This window comes from Ipomoea triloba, chromosome 15 (assembly GCF_003576645.1).
Source record: "Ipomoea triloba cultivar NCNSP0323 chromosome 15, ASM357664v1".
Lineage (NCBI taxonomy): Eukaryota > Viridiplantae > Streptophyta > Magnoliopsida > Solanales > Convolvulaceae > Ipomoea > Ipomoea triloba.
Window position 1 is genome coordinate 553,731 of NC_044930.1, and position 19,861 is coordinate 573,591.

Sequence of the window (19,861 nt, forward strand, 5' to 3'; positions counted from 1 at the left end):
GATTGTTGACAAGTAGGGGTATAAATGAGCCGAGCCGCTCGGTCAAATTCGAGTTCGAGCGGCTCGTTTAATAATCGAACTGAGCTCGATCTCTAATTTCTTAGGCTCGTGGCTCGATGAGCCGCTCGCGAGAGATATATATATATATATATATATATATATATATATATATATATATATATATATATATATATATATATATATATATAATATTATAGTTTATTTTTAATTGAAACATAAATTTAAAATCAAACAGGTTAAATTCGAGTTTAAAATCGGACTCGACCTTGAGTTCGAGCATGAATTCGAGCTCAAATTCAAGCTCGAACTCGAGCTCAAGATCGAGCTCGAACAATCGAGCTGCTCGAGCCGAACTCGAGCAGCTCGAATATTACCGAGCTCGAGCTTGAGCATCAATTTTCAAGCTCGATCGAGCTCGAGCTCAAGCCACCCTAGGTTCGAGCTCGGCTCGGCTCGTTTACACCCCTAGTCAGAACCGAATAGAAATAATGAGTGAAATTGCACTTAAATACAAAATAGGGGATAGTAGGGTAACCCTAGCCAAGATGGCAAGAGATCCACATTTGTAACCGCAAGATCACAAGTTCAAATCCTTTCCCTCTTGGTTTGAGCCAGGTTTATATAAACACAATTTTTCATTCAAAATAGGTATATATATATATATATATGGTCTAAAGAAATAGACATGTCAGCATTTCAATTATTTGTGGGAAAGAGATGCTGTGTATGACTCACTCACATATTCTTCTGAATTATATGTATCAGCGAGATTAATTTGGAAAGCAAGTAGGGATATGCAACCCTAACTAACAAAGGTTCACACATATGAATTTTATCATGACATGATTTTTTTAATTTTTTTTTATTTTTGTTTTTGTTTTTGTTTTTTACGTGTAAGTGTGTAACATAAATATTTAGTAAAATTATTGATCAAACAAAATTTATTCTATTTCTAAATATACTATATTACCATATGATAACAAAAAGGTGTCACCATTGCATACTCGATCAAAAGTTTGAAAGCAACACATGCTCTAAAATATATCCAATAATAATACTAATATTTATATGTGGTTATAATCAAAGACTGAGAATGACACGAGTTTTCAATATATAGCCAATAATGCCATTACTAAACGTGATAAGATTGGGCATCTTGGATATTGCATCGAAGTTTTAAATAGATCATTTAACTTTATCTCTTTTATACAATTGGGTCACTCAATTTAAAAATGTATAATTGAACTTAAAAAACAAGTAAAATATGAATAATTGAGACATTTTTATAACTTTTTTATTGCAATTAAAGTTGAAAACATTTCAATATTTCATCCTAACTTGTATAACAGAGGAAATGACGATTCTTAGTATATACTATATAAGTTATATATTATCAAAGAGTCTACCAGAAAATTTTTAAAAATGTCACAATTACACATATATTTTACTTGTTTAATGATTTAATTATACATTTTTTAAGTTTAGTAAGTGAATTGCACAAAAGTAATATGTTTAGTAGTCTATTTGATACTTTTTTCATGTAAATAACGTATTACCATGTAAAGACAACAAGCTAAGGTACCAGCACCACACATGCATCCCCAAGTGTTTAATTTGCTGCTGTAAAAATTCAATTATATATACTGATACTGCCGTATGGTTATAATTAAAGATTGAAAATTATTGAAAATGATTGTTTAAAAAAAAATAAGATTTATTTCAAAAAAAAAAAGGGATAAGGGTCAAATAGACCCTCAAACTATAATCAATTGTGCAATTAGGCCCTCGAACAATAAAAAGCTTCAATTAGGCCCCCGAACTTGTTATTTTGAGGCAAATAGATCCTTTAACATATTTGTGACCTATAATTACAGGTCACCAAAAATTCCGGCCAACTCCGGCGATCGTCCGGCGAAGTTCCGGCAAACAACGCAAAACCATCCACCACCGGCGACCTCACGGTCGCCACTTGGTCGCCATCTCCGCTGCCGGACGCCACCGCGACCGTGAGGTCGCCGGTGGTGGATGGTTTTGTGTTGTTTGCCGGAACTTCGCCGGACGATCGGCGGAGTTGGCCGGAATTTTTGGTGACCTGTAATTATAGGTCACAAATATGTTAAAGGGTCTATTTGCCCCAAAATAACAAGTTCGGGGGCCTAATTGAAGCTTTTTATTGTTCGAGGGCCTAATTGCACAATTGATTATAGTTTGAGGGTCTATTTGACCCTTATCCCAAAAAAAAAAAAAGAAGATTGAAAATGACGCAAGTGTGTAATACTCAATGCATTTATTAGACAAAACAAAAATACTAGATGCACTCTAAAAATTATATTCCCAATTTTTACTTCCACTCGTGTTCAAATTTGATTGGAGGATGAAACAAAAAGGAATGGATAAACACATGGCCCCCTATTAAATTGATCAATCAAAGCATGCCAACTCATATGGAGTAAAAAATGAGAGTGTGAATTGGGAGTAAATGTAGAATTACTCAATTGCCCCAATCATATATCCTACTAGAAGGTTAAAGAGACACCATTAAATACCGTTGGTTGAGCCGCCTGCAATTTCCGACACCATCCCACTAGCTTTAGTTAACTTCGCAGAGATGGAGTACTGGGATGGGCGATACGTCATCATGTTGTTGGCGGTCTTCTTGATTCCGGCGTCTCTGCTCCTTCTACTCTCCCGGAACAAGCCACGTTCCGGCAGACTGCCGCCGGGCCCGCCTGGGCTGCCCGTGTTGGGCAACATGTTCGACCTCGGATCACTACCTCACCAAACAATAGCCGCGATGAGAAACACGTACGGCCCTGTGGTTTGGCTAAGGATAGGCTCTGTCAGCACCCTGGCAATCCAGTCGGCCAAGGCCGCCGCCGAGCTCTTCAAGAACCACGACGTCCCATTCGTTGGCCGCAACATCGTCGACGTCATGCTGTCGCACGATTACAACAAGGGATCCCTGGTGCTTTTTTGTTTTGTCTGTTACAGTGTTGTATTTGTTCATAGTTACTTTCTCAATCAATAAAGCACAAACAGCTAATATTACCTCCACTGAGGCTAGAATCCATCCTTCTAGGATGCAACCCACCACAAGGTCTTTGGCGGTTCTAAATATGTTCATTTAGACTAGTCATAGTAGTAATTTTCTGCTATAATCTGTTGGTTTGTCATTAATAAATACAGCTTTGCTCGTAACTCACAGGTGTTCGCCCAGTATGGATCATACTGGCGGGTGTTAAGGCGGATATGCTCGGTGGAAATGTTCGTGCACAAGAAGGTGAACGAAACGGCCCCCGTCCGGCGAAAATGCATCGACGACCTGCTCCGGTGGGTAGAAAACGAAGCTGCCGCAGGTTCTGGGATTCACGTAACGCGCTTTGTTTTCCTGGCAACATTCAACATGCTGGGAAACTTAATGTTCTCCAGCGATTTGGTGGATCCTGTGTCGGAAAAAGGGTCCAAGTTTTTCAACGCCATGATGGGAATCATGGAGTGGGGTGGCACTCCGAACATCTCCGACATCTTCCCATGTCTTAGGTGGCTGGATTTGCAGGGTTTAAGGGGGAAGACCGACAGAGATCTGAAAATTGCGCTGCAAATTGTTTCAGCTTTTGTGAAGGAACGTTGTAAAGAAGGAGTACAGGACAGTGGGAAAAGGAAGACTGATTTCTTGGATGTTCTGCTCAGGTTTGAAGGCAGTGGAAAAGATGAACCAGCCAAGCTTTCAGAACACCAGATCAATATATTTATGCTGGTAATAATAACTTCTTAACTCCATTCCATGGATTTTAGCCAAATCATATCTAGAAAACTCTTATTTGGTAATTACAAAATTTTAAGCTTGACTCTACCGGAGCAGCATATTCACCTAACTTTTTGCTTTAACTTGATTAGCTATGATAATTTAGACTGATCTTTTATGAATACCCAGCATGAGTACCCCGTCTATACCACCTAACAGACAGTTAGGTCTCGAATTCGACAATTAACACCCAGAACATGACCAGTCTACTCGCTAATTATCTTTCCATAACCTCCCATTTATTATCCAAACTATTACTCATTTAAAATCATAAATTCTCCTAATTACCCATTAACATCCAATAAATTAGCCGTTATTTTCCCATTATTAGCCTATGAACTACCCATGAATACCCATTCTTCTCACCATCTTCTGCTGGGGTTAGGAACAAGAACATGACAACTCCATTTTTTTCTACTACAGAGAACCCAGACACTACATGTACAAAATTATCAATAAAATAGTAAATTTTTGGAATCCTTGTTTCTATTTATTAATTTTTTACATTTTATGTTCGTTCGATCGGTTATGTTAACTCACGGAATGACTACCCGAAATCAAGAAACCAATAATTTTCTTTGTTTATTAGGATCACAAGATCAGAATTAACTCATGTACACCCTAAGATGATGACTACAAGTTTTTCTCGTCATCTCAAAAAATAAAAGAAAATTCTTATCTCTTACTGCAGGAAATGTTTTTGGCTGGAACAGACACGACTAGCAGCACGGTGGAATGGGCACTAACGGAGCTCCTGCGCAACCCGAAAGCAATGACCAAAGCCCAAGAAGAGATTCGTGGAATTGTGGGACCAAACCGGAGATTCGAGGAAAGAGACATTGATAATCTGCAATATCTGCAAGCTGTGGTGAAAGAAACATTACGTCTGCATCCCCCGGCACCTCTCTTGATCCCAAGAAGAGCAATTCAAGACACTAAATTTATGGGGTATGACATACCCAAAGACACTCGGGTCTTCATAAATGTCTGGGCAATTGGCAGGGACCATGAAAGCTGGGAAGACCCTTTGTCTTTCAAGCCTGAGAGGTTCCTGGGCTCCAACATAGATTTCAAGGGACAAAACTTTGAGTTTCTGCCATTTGGTGCAGGTAGGAGAATCTGTGCAGGTCTGCCATTAGGTAATAGAATGCTGCATTTTCTTCTGGGATCATTGCTTCATAGTTTTGACTGGGAACTTGAAGGCAATGTGACCTCAGAATCTCTGGACATGGCAGAAAGAATGGGAATCACAGTCAGAAAATTTGAACCTCTGAAAGCAATACCAAGGAGAGTTGTGGCTTAGCTTGACAGAAGCTAGCTAGAATTCCACCTTGTAATTATTATCTTTTAGTTTCCAATGAATAAGGTAAATGGATATGAAAAATTCATCTGCTTGCAACTATGGTCATATATATTACATTATGCCTCAATGCAACTATAGTTAAATTTTTATTTTGAGTGACTATAAAATCTACAGCCACTATTCGAGAATATACATGAAGTAAACATGATCTTTTGACCTTAAATGGCAATTGGCAAAGAATTATGCTAAAATGAGTAATGGAACAGCCTAAAAAGAATCTTCTTACTTTCTACTCATATAACATGTTTCGTTTTATCTAAGATGATGGATCGCCCACTTTTATTATTTCATCTCTTATCAATTGAATGGACAAAACAAGGTGAAAAGTGACAACGTCACAACTTGCACATGGTTATTTGAAGAAGTGGGCCGGAGCAAGTGGCTATAAAATGACAAGAACATGAGATGACAATTAATGTTGATTTCCTTAAACGGGCAATGAAGTTCATGTCGTGTAGCAAAGAAGATTTAAAACCATGCAAATCCTATCTTCTCAATCTTTCATAGGGAAGCAAAATTGTAAGTAGAATTTTAAATAAGTTTTTCGACCATTTTCAAATTTGTATTAATACAATAATTTATGTTATTACAATTATTCAATCTAATAATAACATTATGCGACACTACATATGCAACAAAATGCAAAGGCAGCCAGCTAACCCAGCTTACGTATTTGTGTGGTCAACTAACTCAAAAAAAGTTCATAAGCTTTGTTTTATTTGCGACAATAAAATGCATGGTGCAAAGTTCCACATGGTGAAAGATCAAATAATGAAAATATCTTTGTCATAATAACAATTGAATTAGTATCAAAATTTCACAACCACTAAAATAATCGAAAATAATTTAAAATTTTCACAACACTGAAATAATTGGCACATGGTACTAAAACAATTGACCCACAAACTTTGTCCCTATAAAGCACAATTATTTAATTTCACGACACTGAAATAATTGGCAGTATTCAAAAAAATAATTGGCATGTGGTACTAAAACAATTGACCCACAACCTTTGTCACTATAAGGTACAATTCTTTGGAGGTGTATCATGAAAGACTTTCCAAGATTGCCTGAATAAATTGTTAGTGCACATCCTAGTTATTCAACATAGACAAACCTGCAAATTGCAAAACCTCAAAAATTTTAAGAGATGGAGTGGGAATGGAAGTACTTGATTTGGTCTGCCATCTTCCTGATTCCGGGATTGGTCTTTCTATTCGCCCGAAAGAAGTCATCATGTTCCTACAGACTACCTCCAGGCCCGCCTGGGTTGCCTGTGTTTGGGAACATATTTGATCTTGGAGCATTACCACATCAAACAATAGCGGAGATGAAAAACAAGTATGGTTCTGTGATTTGGTTAAGGATAGGCTCTGTCAGTACCATGGCAATTCTGTCTGCCAAGGCAGCTGCTGAGCTCTTCAAGAACCATGATGTTTCATTTGCAGATCGCAAAGTGATTGACGCCATGAAGGTGCAGGGCTACCACAAGGGATCCTTGGCGATTGCCCCATATGGATCCTACTGGCGATTGCTAAGGAGGATTGGCACAGTGGAATTGTTCGTGCATAAGAGGATTACTGAAACAGTGCCTGTTAGGAGAAAATGCATTGATGACATGCTGTTATGGATAGAAAAAGAAGCAAGTTCTGTGCAGAAAGGGACTGGGGTTAAAGTAGCACACTTTGTTTTCCTCTCAGCATTTAACTTGTTGGGGAACCTATTTCTCTCTTGCGATTTGGTAGATCCTATGTCAGATAAAGCTTCGAAGTTTTTCGATGCCCTAAAAGGCATCACACAGTGGCTTGGCACTCCAAACATTTCAGACATATTCCCAGGTCTTAGGTGGCTAGACTTGCAGGGTTTAAGGAGGAAGGCTGACAGAGATGTGAGAACAACACTGGAAATTATTTCTACGCTTGCGAAGGAACGCATGAATGAAGACAGACAGGAGAGTGGAAAGAGGAAAGATTTTTTGGATGTGTTGCTCGAGTTTGAAGGCAATGGAAAGGATGAACCAGCCAAGCTATCAGAACATGAAATCAATGTATTTGTAACCGTAAGTTCTTGCCAACTATTATCTATTATATTTATTTTTCATCTTGGCATGCTTCAGAAGTATATATTGCTAATCTAGTATGGACTATGGATCCTTGTTACATACGGAAAAGAAAACATACCACCGAAAATATATTGAGCAGAATTCACTATTCCTATTTCCTACCCCCCGTATTTTGGTACTGCAGGAAATGTTTTTCGCTGGTACAGAGACGACTAGCAGCAGTGTGGAATGGGCACTAAGTGAGCTCTTGTGTAACCCAAAAGTGATGGCAAAAGTCAAAGAAGAGATTTATGAAGTTGTAGGACCAAACCGGAGATTTGAGGAAAGTGATATTGATAATCTGCACTACATGCAGGCTGTGGTCAAGGAAACACTACGTTTGCATCCCCCTCTTGCTTTCTTAATTCCAAGAAGAGCAATTCAAGATACTAAATTTATGGAGTATGACATACCTAAAGACACTCAAGTCTTCGTAAATGTTTGGGCAATTGGACGAGACCCTGAAAGTTGGGATGACCCTCTATCTTTCAAACCTGAGAGATTTCTGGGCTCAAACATAGACTTCAAGGGGCAGAATTTTGAATTTCTACCATTTGGTGCAGGGCGGAGGATCTGTGTAGGCCTCCCATTAGGTAACCGGATGCTGCATTTCATTCTGGGATCACTGCTCCATGCCTTCGACTGGGAGCTCGAATGCAATGTGACCTCACAATCTCTGGACATGAAAGAAAGGATTGGAATAGCAGTTAGCAAATCTGAACCCCTGAAAGCAATACCAAGGAGAATTGTAGCTTGAAAGAAGTTACCAGTCTAAATAGTGCATTTGCATTGAGACCTGTTATGACATACCATGTAGTCATGTACTATACTGTTTTACTTGCTGAAGAATAATCTCAGTGCACATGCATGTAATACTGTTCTGCTTGCAACTATAAGATTTGCTTATCATTATAATAATAGTTTTCCATGCAAATCCTATCTTTTCAATCTTCCATAAAAAGTCGTTACAATTATTCAATCTAATAATAACATTATGTGACACTACATACTATTTAAGGGATAACAACATATAAAGAAGGAAAGGAAAGGTAGAAGCAATCTTGCTAGCTTAGCGCAAAGGTGGCCAGCTTACTTACTTGTGATAAAATGAGTCATAGCGTTATTTTATTTTATTGGTCAATTAACTCAATAGAAGTTCATAAGCTTTATTTTGTTAGCAAATGCAAAATGCATGGTGCAGAGTTTGAGGTAAGAACTTGATCTTGTTGTGGACACTAGAATACAACCAATATCTCACGAATCACGATTTAGCTTCTCCATCAGGGACGGGAAGGGTGAGAGATCAAACGCAGTGAAAATATCTTTGTCGTAATAACAATTGAAAATAGTGCCAAAATTTCACAACCACATTTTTTCACACCACTAAAATAATTGGCATGTGCCCATTCATGTGGTACTAAAACAATTGACACACAAACTTTGTCACTATAAGGTACAAATATCTGGAGGTGTATCATAAAAGACTTTCCAAGATTGCCTGAATAAATTATTAGTGCACATCCTAGTAATTCAACATAGACAAACCTGCAAATTGCAAAAGCTCAAAACTTTTAAAAGATGGAGTGGGAATGGAAGTACTTGGTTTGGTCTGCCATCTTCCTGATTCCGGGATTGGTCTTTCTGTTCGCCCGAAAGAAGTCATCATGTTCCTACAGACTACCTCCAGGACCACCTGGGTTGCCTGTTATTGGGAACATTTTGGATCTTGGAGCATATCCACATCAAACAATAGCGGAGATGAAAAACAAGTATGGTTCTGTGATTTGGTTAAGGATAGGCTCTGTCAGAACCATGGCAATTCTGTCTGCCAAGGCAGCTGCTGAGCTCTTCAAGAACCATGATGTCTCATTTGCAGATCGCAAATTGATAGACGCCATGAAGGTGCAGGGCTACCACAAGGGATCCTTGGTGCTTGCCCCATATGGATCCTACTGGCGCGTGCTAAGGAGGATATGCACAGTGGAATTGTTCGTGCATAAAAGGATTAATGAAACAGTGCCTGTTAGGAGAAAATGCATTGATGACATGCTGTTATGGATAGAAAAAGAAGCAAGTTCTGTGCAGAGAGGGACTGGGGTTCATGTAGCACACTTTGTTTTCCTCTCAACATTCAACTTGTTGGGGAACCTATTTCTCTCTCGCGATTTGGTAGATCCTATGTCAGATAAAGCTTCAAAGTTTTTCGATGCCTTGAAAGGCATCGCACAGTTATTTGGCACTCCAAACATTTCAGACATATTCCCAGGTCTTAGGTGGCTAGACTTGCAGGGTTTAAGGAGGAAGGCTGACAGAGATGTGAGAACAACACTGGAAATTATTTCTACGCTTGTGAAGGAACGCATGAACGAAGACAGACAGGAGAGTGGAAAGAGGAAAGATTTCTTGGATGTATTGCTCGAGTTTGAAGGCAATGGAAAGGATGAACCAGCCAAGCTATCAGAACATGAAATCAATATATTTATAATGGTAAGTTCTTGCCAACTATTATCTATTATAACTATTATCTATTATATCTGTTTTTCATCTTGGCGTGCTTCAGAAGTATATATTGCTAATCTAGTATGGACTATGGATCCTTGTTACATACTGAAAAGGAAACAAATCACGGAAAATATATTGAGCAGAATTCACTATTCCTATTTCCTACCCTTCCGTATTTTGGTACTGCAGGAAATGTTTTTCGCTGGTACAGAGACGACTAGCAGCAGTGTGGAATGGGCACTAAGTGAGCTCTTGTGTAACCCAAAAGCGATGGCAAAATCCAAAGAAGAGATTTATGAAGTTGTAGGACCAAACCGGAGATTTGAGGAAAGTGATATTGATAATCTGCACTACATGCAGGCAGTGGTCAAGGAAACACTACGTTTGCATCCCCCTGCTGCTTTCTTAATTCCAAGAAGAGCAATTCAAGATACTAAATTTATGGAGTATGACATACCTAAAGACACTCAAGTCTTCGTAAATGTTTGGGCAATTGGACGAGACCCTGAAAGCTGGGAGGACCCTTTATCTTTCAAGCCCGAGAGATTTCTGGGCTCAAATGTAGACTTCAAGGGGCAGGATTTTGAATTTCTACCATTTGGTGCAGGCCGGAGGATCTGTGTAGGCCTCCCGTTAGGTAACCGGATGCTGCATTTCATTCTGGGATCGCTGCTCCATGCCTTCGACTGGGAGCTCGAATGCAATGTGACCTCACAATCTCTGGACATGAAAGAAAGGATGGGAATAGCAGTTAGCAAATCTGAACCCCTGAAAGCAATACCAAGGAGAATTGTAGCTTGAAAGAAGTTACGAGTCTAAATAGTGCATTTGCATTGAGACCTGTTATGAGTTACCATGTACTGTACTGTTTTACTTGCTGAAGAATAAATCTCAGTGCACATGCATGTAATATTCATCTGCTTGCAACTATAAGATTTGCTTATCATTATAATAATAGTTTTTCAGGCGATTTCTTTATCTGTATTAAAGCCATAATCTACTCTACTTTTGATTTTCGAGATATCTCTCCGTACACATTCTCAAACTTGTCAACAGACAGAAGAGTACCTGGGCCAATACGAACAGAGTTGGTGGAGGCAATAAGAATTCAAATTTTTCTCTCTTTTTTTCTGAATAAAAAATTAAAATGGTCACCTTCCATTGTTATCCTAGATTCCCTAGTTTCCCATCAACAATTTTATAAACACATATATCATAATGGAGTGTGAATGAAATAAAACGTGTGATAGGTGAAATAAATATTAAATAGAGAAAATGATTCTTAGAGATTGAGAATGGTTCTTCAATAATTGTTTCTATGTTTGTGAAGGAACGTATGAACGAAGACAGACATGACAATGTAAAGTTTATGGGCATGACATACCTAAAGATACTCAAACTTCATAAATGTTTGGGCAATTGGAAGAGACCCTGAAAGCTGGGATGACCATTTGTCTTCCAAGCCTGAGAGATTCCCGGGCTCAAATATAGATTTGAAGGGTCAGAATTTTGAATATCTGCCATTAGGTGCATGCCAGAGGTGTGTGCAGGCCTCCCATTAAGTAACCGGATGCTGCACTTTGTTTTGGGATGCTGCACTCTGGACAGGAAAGAAAGAATGGGAATAAGAGTCAGAAAATTAATTGTTCATCATTATAATATGCCTCCACATGGTATTATATTATTTCTCCATAATTATATTTGTATAAGCTACATATAGAGAAAAGATTACAAGATGTAAACAAAAATCACTTAAGAATTGGATAGAACCCATTACTAAAAGTTGACTTCTTCAAAAAGATTTGGTGGAGGCAAGAAGTTAAATATATATATATATATATTTTGTTTCTTTCTGAATAAACTAAAAGAAAGGGTCACTTTCCACAGTAGCTCCTCCACTTTAAATGAGCATTTGATGAACATAGATAACAAGAATTGAGAGACCTGCAATTTGAAAAACCTCAAGTTGACATTTAAGAGATGGAGTGGGAATGGAAGTACCTGGTTTGGTCTGCCATCTTCCTGATTCCGGGATTGGTCTTTCTATTCGCCCGAAAGAAATCATGTTCCTACAGACTACCTCCAGGACCACCTGGGTTGCCTGTTATTGGGAACATGTTGGATCTTGGAGCACTTCCACATCAAGCAATAGCGGAGATGAAAAACGAGTATGGTCCTGTGATTTGGTTAAGGATAGGCTCTGTCGGAACCATGGCAATTCTGTCTGCCAAGGCAGCTGCTAAGCTCTTCAAAAACCATGATGTCTCATTTGCAGATCGCAAAGTAATAGACGCCATGAAGGTGCAGGGCTACCACAAGGGATCCTTGGCGTTTGCCCCATATGGATCCTACTGGCGATTGCTAAGGAGGATAGGCACAGTGGAATTGTTCGTGCATAAGAGGATTAATGAAACAGTGCCTGTTAGGAGAAAATGCATTGATGACATGCTGTTATGGATAGAAAAAGAAGCAAGTTCTGTGCAGACAGGGACTGGGGTTCATGTAGCACACTTTGTTTTCCTCTCAACATTTAACTTGTTGGGGAACCTATTTCTCTCTCGCGATTTGGTAGATCCTATGTCAGATAAAGCTTCAAAGTTTTTCGATGCCTTGGCAGGCGTCGTACAGTGGTTTGGCACTCCAAACATTTCAGACATATTCCCAGGTCTTAGGTGGCTAGACTTGCAGGGTTTAAGAAGGAAGGCTGACAGAGATGTGAAAACAACACTGGAGATTGTTTCTACGCTTGTGAAGGAACACATGAACGAAGACAGACAGGAGAGTAGAAAGAGGAAAGATTTTTTGGATGTATTGCTCGAGTTTGAAGGCAATGGAAAGGATGAGCCAGCCAAGCTATCAGAACATGAAATCAATATATTTGTAACGGTAAGTTCTTGCCAACTATTATCTATTATATTTGTTTATCATCTTGGCATGCTTCATAAGTATATATTGCTAATCTAGTATGGACTATGGATCCTTGTTACATACTGAAAAGGAAACAGATCACCGAAAATATATTGAGCAGAATTCATTATTCCTATTTCCTACCCCCCATATTTTGGTACTGCAGGAAATGTTTTTTGGTGGTACAGAGACAACTAGCAGCAGTGTGGAATGGGCACTAAGTGAGCTCTTGTGTAACCCAAAAGCGATGGCCAAAGTCAAAGAAGAGATTTATGAAGTTGTAGGACCAAACCGGAGATTTGAGGAAAGTGATATTGATAATCTGCACTACATGCAGGCTGTGGTCAAGGAAACACTACGTTTGCATCCCCCTGTTGCTTTCTTAGTGCCAAGAAGGGCAATTCAAGATACTAAATTTATGGAGTATGACATACCTAAAGACACTCAAGTCTTCGTAAATGTTTGGGCAATTGGACGAGACCCTGAAAGCTGGGATGACCCTCTATCTTTCAAGCCGGAGAGATTCCTGGGCTCAAATATAGACTTCAAGGGGCAGGATTTTGAATTTCTACCATTTGGTGCAGGCCGGAGGATCTGTGTAGGCCTCCCGTTAGGTAACCGGATGCTGCATTTCATTCTGGGATCGCTGCTCCATGCCTTCGACTGGGAGCTCAAATGCAATGTGACCTCACAATCTCTAGATATGAAAGAAAGGATGGGAATAGCAGTTAGCAAATCAGAACCCCTGAAAGCAATACCAAGGAGAATTGTAGCTTGAAAGGAGTTACAAGTCTAAATAGTGCATTTGCATTAAGACCTGTTATGACTTACCATTTACTATACTGTTTTACTTGCTGAAGAATAAGCATTGTACACATACAATGCATGTAATATATTGATCTGTTTGCAACTATAAGATTTGCTCATCATTATAATATACCTCCACATAGTATTGTATTATTACTCCCTAATTATATTCTTATAAGCTACATTTACAGAAAAGATTACAAGATGGTAAACAAAAATCACTTAAGAAGTGGATAGAACCCATTACTGCAATTTAACTTCTTCAATGAGAACAAGGATATGTGGCTCAAATATAAAATCTTAAAGACAAGAATCTACTTACTTTTGATACGTTCTCAAATATGTTAACACTCAAAAGAGTACTTGTGACTGGGACCTCGAATGCAGTGTAACCTCACAATCTCTGGACATGAAAGAAAGGATGGGAATAGTGGTTAGCAAATTTGAACCCCTGAAAGCAATACTAAAGAGAGTTGTAGCTTGACAGAAGCTAGAAGTCTAAATAGTGCATTTGCATTGAGACCCATCATAACTTACCATGTAATATGCTGTTTTATTTGCTGAAGAATAAGCTCAGTGCACAGATTAGTATGAATATATTGATATAAAATCACATCATTCCATTGTTTTGCCACTAGTGCAACAAGCTTTGCTGCATGAAATCTCATGCAGCTATATGCACACAGGCCTTTATCAAAGAACAAAATTATATTATTACTCCATATGCTATATTCTTATGAGCTACATTTACAGAAACGATTACAAGATGTAAACAAAAATCACTTAAAGAGTGTGAGAAATGTTATCATCGTGGAGAATATAATCATTGCAAACTCTACTATGCCAAAACTCCATGATGTTCTTACTATTAACTTTGAACATATTGTGAGAGGTAATTCAGACCAAGAAGAAGCTCTATGATTGTTGCTTCAGTCTTAGCTTTGCTGCCAAAGTAGAGGGTCTGCACAAGAAGCACATTTGTCCGAGAAGTCATTTGAGAATGTGCCCGAGAAGTCATTTGATGCTTCTCAACGTTTCTCTCAGAATGCCACCTCACTGTGTTCTGAGCAAGTGGAGATAACCATTCTAATATCCTTGGCAGTGCCAAACCCCAGTCTGCAGCAAGGGCTGGATCATAAATAGATGAAGCCGATTTCTTAGAGAACGGCCTTAACAACGCCCTCAGGGTGGTTTTGACACTTGCAGGCAACATATTGTATAGGTTATCTCTAGCGTCGAGGCTGATCAATTGAGGTGAAGAAGCTAACTTCTCAATAAGTATGATAATATTTGCATAATGGAGAGCCAAGGCAGTAAAACCAAGAGTTGATGGCGGGGCAACTAACAGCTTACGCTTGAAATTGAAAAGAGTGGTTTTTGCACCCTTGCATGAGGAAGCAAGTGCATTCATTTCATCAAATGCACCAGCAACTCCTAAGGAACTGCGATCGGACCTCGAAATTCCACTATTTGATGGTGCATAGCAATCTATAGCAGGCGAATAACTACCAGCCTTCATGCACACTCCCAAAGATCCAATAGAAGCAAGGGGTCTGGATCTCATCTGTGATGGCTTTCCACGACGAACAGATGACTGACGTGTAAGCAATTCCCTATTGTTCGATTGATTCTTGTCACCATCAAGCCCCAGGTTTGAAAATGACTTCCCAAGAGGTCCTGAATAGACTCTGGACATGTTATTTTCAGATGGATAAACCGAAGATTGCAACATGACAGGTACAGAGCGATTGTGTGCAAAAGAATTATTGTTGAAATCCTCAAATTGATTGCTTCCCTCACCATTGCCTATAAGGTTTATCCCCAAAGCAAATTTAATCCTCATAATTATTGTAAAAATAGATCTGAACAAAAGCCGAACAATATAGTCATACGTTCTAACCCAAGGCGACATTTCTTGAAGATTCTTGATTTCCTGACGTTGCAACATAACCCTCGGCTGAAACTCAAGCAATTGCAGTTGACTTGGATTAGAACCAGACTTCAATCGCCTCAAAGTTTGTTCATGTTCTCCAAGAACTTCAATCTCTTGATACAACTGATTAGTGGCTGCAACAAATCTTTCCATTTTCTTAACCTTCCTCTCCATCTTCTTCAGTCTATATTGCCACACAGACGAACTAAGATCCATCTCAAATGAGGCATCGAAAACTTGGTCAAGGTTTTGATACACAGGATCTGTGCATCTCCTCCCAAGCCTCACCACTGATTTTGCCAGACATTCTAAATTCTCAATTATCTCAGCTAAAGCTAGATCCATGAGGTATTCATCATCTTCAGAGACAAGCCTCTTAATACCAGGTGAATTTGTAATATCTTCTCTTAATCTAGCAATTTGGGCGTCGCTTACCAACTGCCACAAGTTAATCACCTTAGACATCATAGTTGCAACTTCAAATGCCAAAACACCAATCTTGGACCTCTTGGGCTCCAATACTGAACCCTTCCTTGGAGGTCCCAGAATATTGGTAAGCCATGAATCAGAGGTTGTCTCAGCCACCATCATAACAGACATATATATGTTGGGGAGGTTTTAAAATCCTGTAACTGAAAATAATTAAAAAGCAATAATTGTGAACAGAAATCTCCAGCGTATAAAAATCTAACTAGCATACAAATGTTTCATGCCTAGGATTAACTTGCAGAGTTGCCAAAAAACATATTTGGAATCCTAAACTGAAAACTACTTTTTATCACATTCCTTTCTTCTATGTGGGGTTATGGGATCTTAAAAAGCAGTTCTAAAAGGGGGCAAAAAAGTGGTTCTCCCACCTAATGAACGGCTTAATCGCCATGATTTACCTCTCCTCAATCAAGTTAGGAATTTCACTTTTTGTGGGCAAGAAAAGTGCAGTAAATAAATTAAAAAATCTCTGATTTTTGCCTTAAAATATATGGATATGGAATCTATGCATGCTATCTGTAAAAGGGATGAGCAAGAATAGCATAAAGACTCAATTTTTATCAACTTTCTTGACTGAGGAGGATAAGAACCAGTAAAAATTCAAGCAATAAGATTATGGGCACACCGTAAATTCAAAGAAGAGCGATCTCTCCGAGCTCCCAAGCAACATCGACCGTTCAGGTGGCAGAGAAAGATGCTCCGCCGGCCGGAGCAAAAAAAAAAGCGGGGCCCGCTACCAGAAAGCCAATCAGGGACGAGCTTTATGATGAGCTGAGCATTTTAGCACCAATAATGGCGGGTTGGCAGTGCATAAAAGGGGCAACTCGAACGCGACCCGCCGGAGAGTCCTAGGTAATGAAAATGGAAACCATTCGGATGTTTACGTTTGTACAGATTATTATGCTGCTTTTTGATGTTTCCTAGCTACGGCCATTTTGGCTGCTTTGATGCTTTCCCCGTATCTCCCTCGGTATTAGATCACACACACAAAGATCCTTTGTTGTTCGATCATATTGTCAGTTACTTGGACTAGATTTCGGCCTTGTAAATGGAGAGAGATACCGGGCATATTAAGCAACATCACAAAGTTTACAAAGTGTCATTTTTGTATGCTTATTCTAATTCTTGGTTTACTTTAAAAAGAACAAAGTTTACTTATTATTCATGCATCTTTCATGGAATTTGGAGGGCATTGATAGTGCAGTGATACTATTACGTACTGTACGTATGTGGTTGGCTCTTTGCTTCATGTGAATATCTAGCCACTCCATTTTGATTTATAAGAAAATTTGAGTTAATGTCATATGGGTACGGTCTTTCAAATATAATAATTTTATCACGTTCAATTTTAAACTTGTAAATTGATCACTTGTGATCCTTAGACTTTCAAATTATTACTATTCATGGTCCAAGTTTATTACCGTCGTCATTCAACTTTCCAAATTTAACTAATTGTGGTCCTCTTAGCTTGGAAATTGGAATGACCATAGATTGTTAAACTTTGAATGATCATTGATGGTTAACTTTGACCACGAACGGTAACAATTTGAATGTGGAATGATCACGAGTGATCAATTTGAAATATTAGGACTAAACTTAGCAAACATACTATACTTGGAGAACCATAGATGATATTACTTCAAGAACATTTCTAGACCCTACTCAAATATGTATTATGGGTCAATTATGCTTATAAATCTAGCCAATAACAAACAATGTAAATCAACTTAGATTGTTTATAATTATAACATGTTAAATATATTCCCAAACATAACTACCCTGACTATAATATTAGACATTAACATATTTTTAACATTACAACAAAAAAAAAAAACATTAATTTAATAACATGTGATATAACAACTCAATCCAAGTTTCTCAATCAATTAATTTGATAACCAAGTTTTAAATTCTTAATTCAGGCTACCTCCAAAACAATAACACTTTAACCATATTTTCTCTAACAATAACAATAAATTGATCATAATTTTATATATCTAACTGCAAAATTTTGAAGACTACATACGCCAAGTAAGACTTTAGAAGTGTTCAAATAGCTCCTTGTGAATTTTAAAATAGTTAAACTCTTGAATTAAAACTCAAACCTATAATTGAGCTAACTTACATGACATCTACAGTCAAATGGAGACATCATTTTAAACAACATTTTGAATAGAGCCCATGAATGATTTAATGGGTGGCAGACTTTAATTTGAAGACTACAAGCCAGTATGAAACCCAATACTATGCATGGACTACAAATACAACATTCTAGAGATTCTCCATTATTTGTCTTCCCACAATCAGAACTCTCCAGACAATCCATATATCATCATCGTCAATATAGTGTTCTAACAATACAGCATTCTAGAGATTCTCTGGCAATATTTATCCAAACTCAATATTTTCTTTACCGGGCCACCTAAAGGTTCATCAATCATTGTTACCAGAACATTCTAGCGAGCCCCCGACAAAAATGGTCTATATATACAACGTTAACGGATCATTTTCATCGTCAATTCAAGCTTTCACAGAGCCATTGTATCATATAAGTATTTAGTCTGAGAGTTCAGATAGTACGTTGTGGAGAAATGAAGCCAGTGGTGCATGAGACGGCGGGGGACAAGGCGACAATCAAAACCGAGTGCCGAGCCGGCGAGGGGCGAAAGCACGTCGAGAAAGTCGAGGTCGACACGCGCAACGTTGACACGCTTAAGTACATTGAAAGGAAGCTGACGGAGAAAGGCGTTCAGAGGCTGGAGCGCCACCCAGCGGACGGGCTGCCGTTGAAGCACGATCCAAAGAAGGGCCACGGCGGGAAGTACACTTGGGAAGGCCCGGGTAACGAGGCGGAGAACGAGCTCGATCCTGCCCCTCCGGTTCTGGACGAAAGGGACCCTAACTATATAGAGGAGGAGAAAGAAGAGCCGACGGGGAGCGACAGCGGGGGACTGGTGGTCGGGCAAGTTGAGGTGGCTAAGGTTGCTGAAGAAGGGGTGGCTAGGATCGAAGTTGATCCTCTCTTGAAAGCTAATTACGAGTAACAAATTAAAGTGTAATTGTTGCATATATACCTTGCATTGTACCGTTCATTTTGTTGTATGTTGTTTTACTATTTTCTATGTTTGTAATAACATGATGTAGGTAAATAATATAAATGAATATATAATTAATATATGTGTTGCACAAATTCTGCCAATGAAACTGATTAATTGGCGACTAGGCGTCAGGTGTTGGTCGGCTGCCAAGCGTATCATCATAATTCGTGATCTATGTGACTAGTCGGCTAATCAATTGCCTAAGCGCTATTTAGGTGTTGACTGCATAGACTTCCTAGGTACCGCCCAATCAGCCGATTAACTACTCTTTCATTTTCTTTTTAAATATGTTATTTTACTTAAAACAACATTATTTTAAAAAATAACTTTGATCTAACTTGTTCGAACTTTACATACTTTTAGATTAATATTTAATATTTTAGTATTATTAATTAAAGTATTAAATAGTTTATAATTATTATGTTTAAAAAAATTTAAATAAATTTTTAAAAATAAAAAATAATATAATATAATATACATACACCTAGTTACTAATTAATTCAGCTTAAGCGCTCTAAATATTAGATACCTTCTCAAGAAGCACCTAACAATTTTTCCAACCATGATTAATACATTAAAATATATAAATATTTAACATAATAAAAAAAAAAGAAGAATTTATTCGTGATTAATCTCACATATACAGTATCACTATCAACTATAGTTTATCAGGCCTATCCTCATATACTTAAAACAGAAACGTGGGCACAGCCACCAGGTGGCAGAACACTCTACCTCCACGTGGCATTCCACAAGTTTACTTGCGCACCACGTGGCAAACAAGTGTCTTCCACGTGGCTCCCACCTGATAACCCACCCTCAAACTTAAGTCAGC

The 19,861-nt window shown here is 38.5% G+C and overlaps 6 protein-coding genes across 8 annotated transcripts; 5 read left to right on the plus strand and 1 right to left on the minus strand.

Moving 5' to 3' along the window:
- The first annotated feature begins 2,559 nt into the window (after nt 1-2,559).
- On the plus strand, nt 2,560-5,278 carry LOC116007009 (cytochrome P450 76A1-like). The gene is made up of 3 exons (XM_031247562.1): nt 2,560-2,986; nt 3,227-3,778; nt 4,518-5,278. Exons 1-3 carry the CDS (start codon nt 2,630-2,632, stop codon nt 5,127-5,129), a joined length of 1,521 nt encoding a protein of 506 aa, XP_031103422.1. The 5' UTR covers nt 2,560-2,629; the 3' UTR covers nt 5,130-5,278.
- A 1,031-nt stretch (nt 5,279-6,309) lies between these two features.
- On the plus strand, nt 6,310-13,634 carry LOC116005978 (cytochrome P450 76A2-like). Its single transcript, XM_031246212.1, has 3 exons — nt 6,310-6,368; nt 11,802-12,678; nt 12,866-13,634. Exons 1-3 carry the CDS (start codon nt 6,340-6,342, stop codon nt 13,475-13,477), a joined length of 1,518 nt encoding a protein of 505 aa, XP_031102072.1. The 5' UTR covers nt 6,310-6,339; the 3' UTR covers nt 13,478-13,634.
- On the plus strand, nt 6,314-8,224 carry LOC116005975 (cytochrome P450 76A2-like). Its single transcript, XM_031246210.1, has 2 exons — nt 6,314-7,248; nt 7,436-8,224. The coding sequence occupies exons 1-2, from the start codon at nt 6,340-6,342 to the stop codon at nt 8,045-8,047; spliced, it is 1,521 nt and encodes a 506-aa protein (XP_031102070.1). The 5' UTR covers nt 6,314-6,339; the 3' UTR covers nt 8,048-8,224.
- On the plus strand, nt 8,799-10,770 carry LOC116005977 (cytochrome P450 76A2-like). Its single transcript, XM_031246211.1, has 2 exons — nt 8,799-9,777; nt 9,982-10,770. The coding sequence occupies exons 1-2, from the start codon at nt 8,869-8,871 to the stop codon at nt 10,591-10,593; spliced, it is 1,521 nt and encodes a 506-aa protein (XP_031102071.1). The 5' UTR covers nt 8,799-8,868; the 3' UTR covers nt 10,594-10,770.
- LOC116005974 lies at nt 10,446-16,972 on the minus strand. Of its 3 annotated transcripts, none has more exons than XM_031246209.1 (4): nt 16,554-16,972; nt 14,044-16,065; nt 13,829-13,909; nt 10,446-10,512 (listed from the first exon to the last, which is right to left on the minus strand). In XM_031246209.1, exon 2 carries the CDS (start codon nt 16,037-16,039, stop codon nt 14,375-14,377), a length of 1,665 nt encoding a protein of 554 aa, XP_031102069.1. In that variant the 5' UTR covers nt 16,040-16,065; nt 16,554-16,972; the 3' UTR covers nt 10,446-10,512; nt 13,829-13,909; nt 14,044-14,374. The 3 variants fall into 3 exon arrangements, with proteins under 3 accessions (XP_031102069.1, XP_031102067.1, XP_031102068.1); XM_031246207.1 differs by lacking the exon at nt 10,446-10,512 and adding an exon at nt 13,283-13,396; XM_031246208.1 differs by lacking the exon at nt 10,446-10,512 and adding an exon at nt 13,283-13,396 and having other exon boundaries at nt 14,044-16,071.
- Nucleotides 16,973-18,452: 1,480 nt separating this feature from the next.
- On the plus strand, nt 18,453-19,103 carry LOC116007448. Its single transcript, XM_031248121.1, has one exon. It carries the CDS (start codon nt 18,520-18,522, stop codon nt 18,970-18,972), a length of 453 nt encoding a protein of 150 aa, XP_031103981.1. The 5' UTR covers nt 18,453-18,519; the 3' UTR covers nt 18,973-19,103.
- Nucleotides 19,104-19,861: the final 758 nt, after the last annotated feature.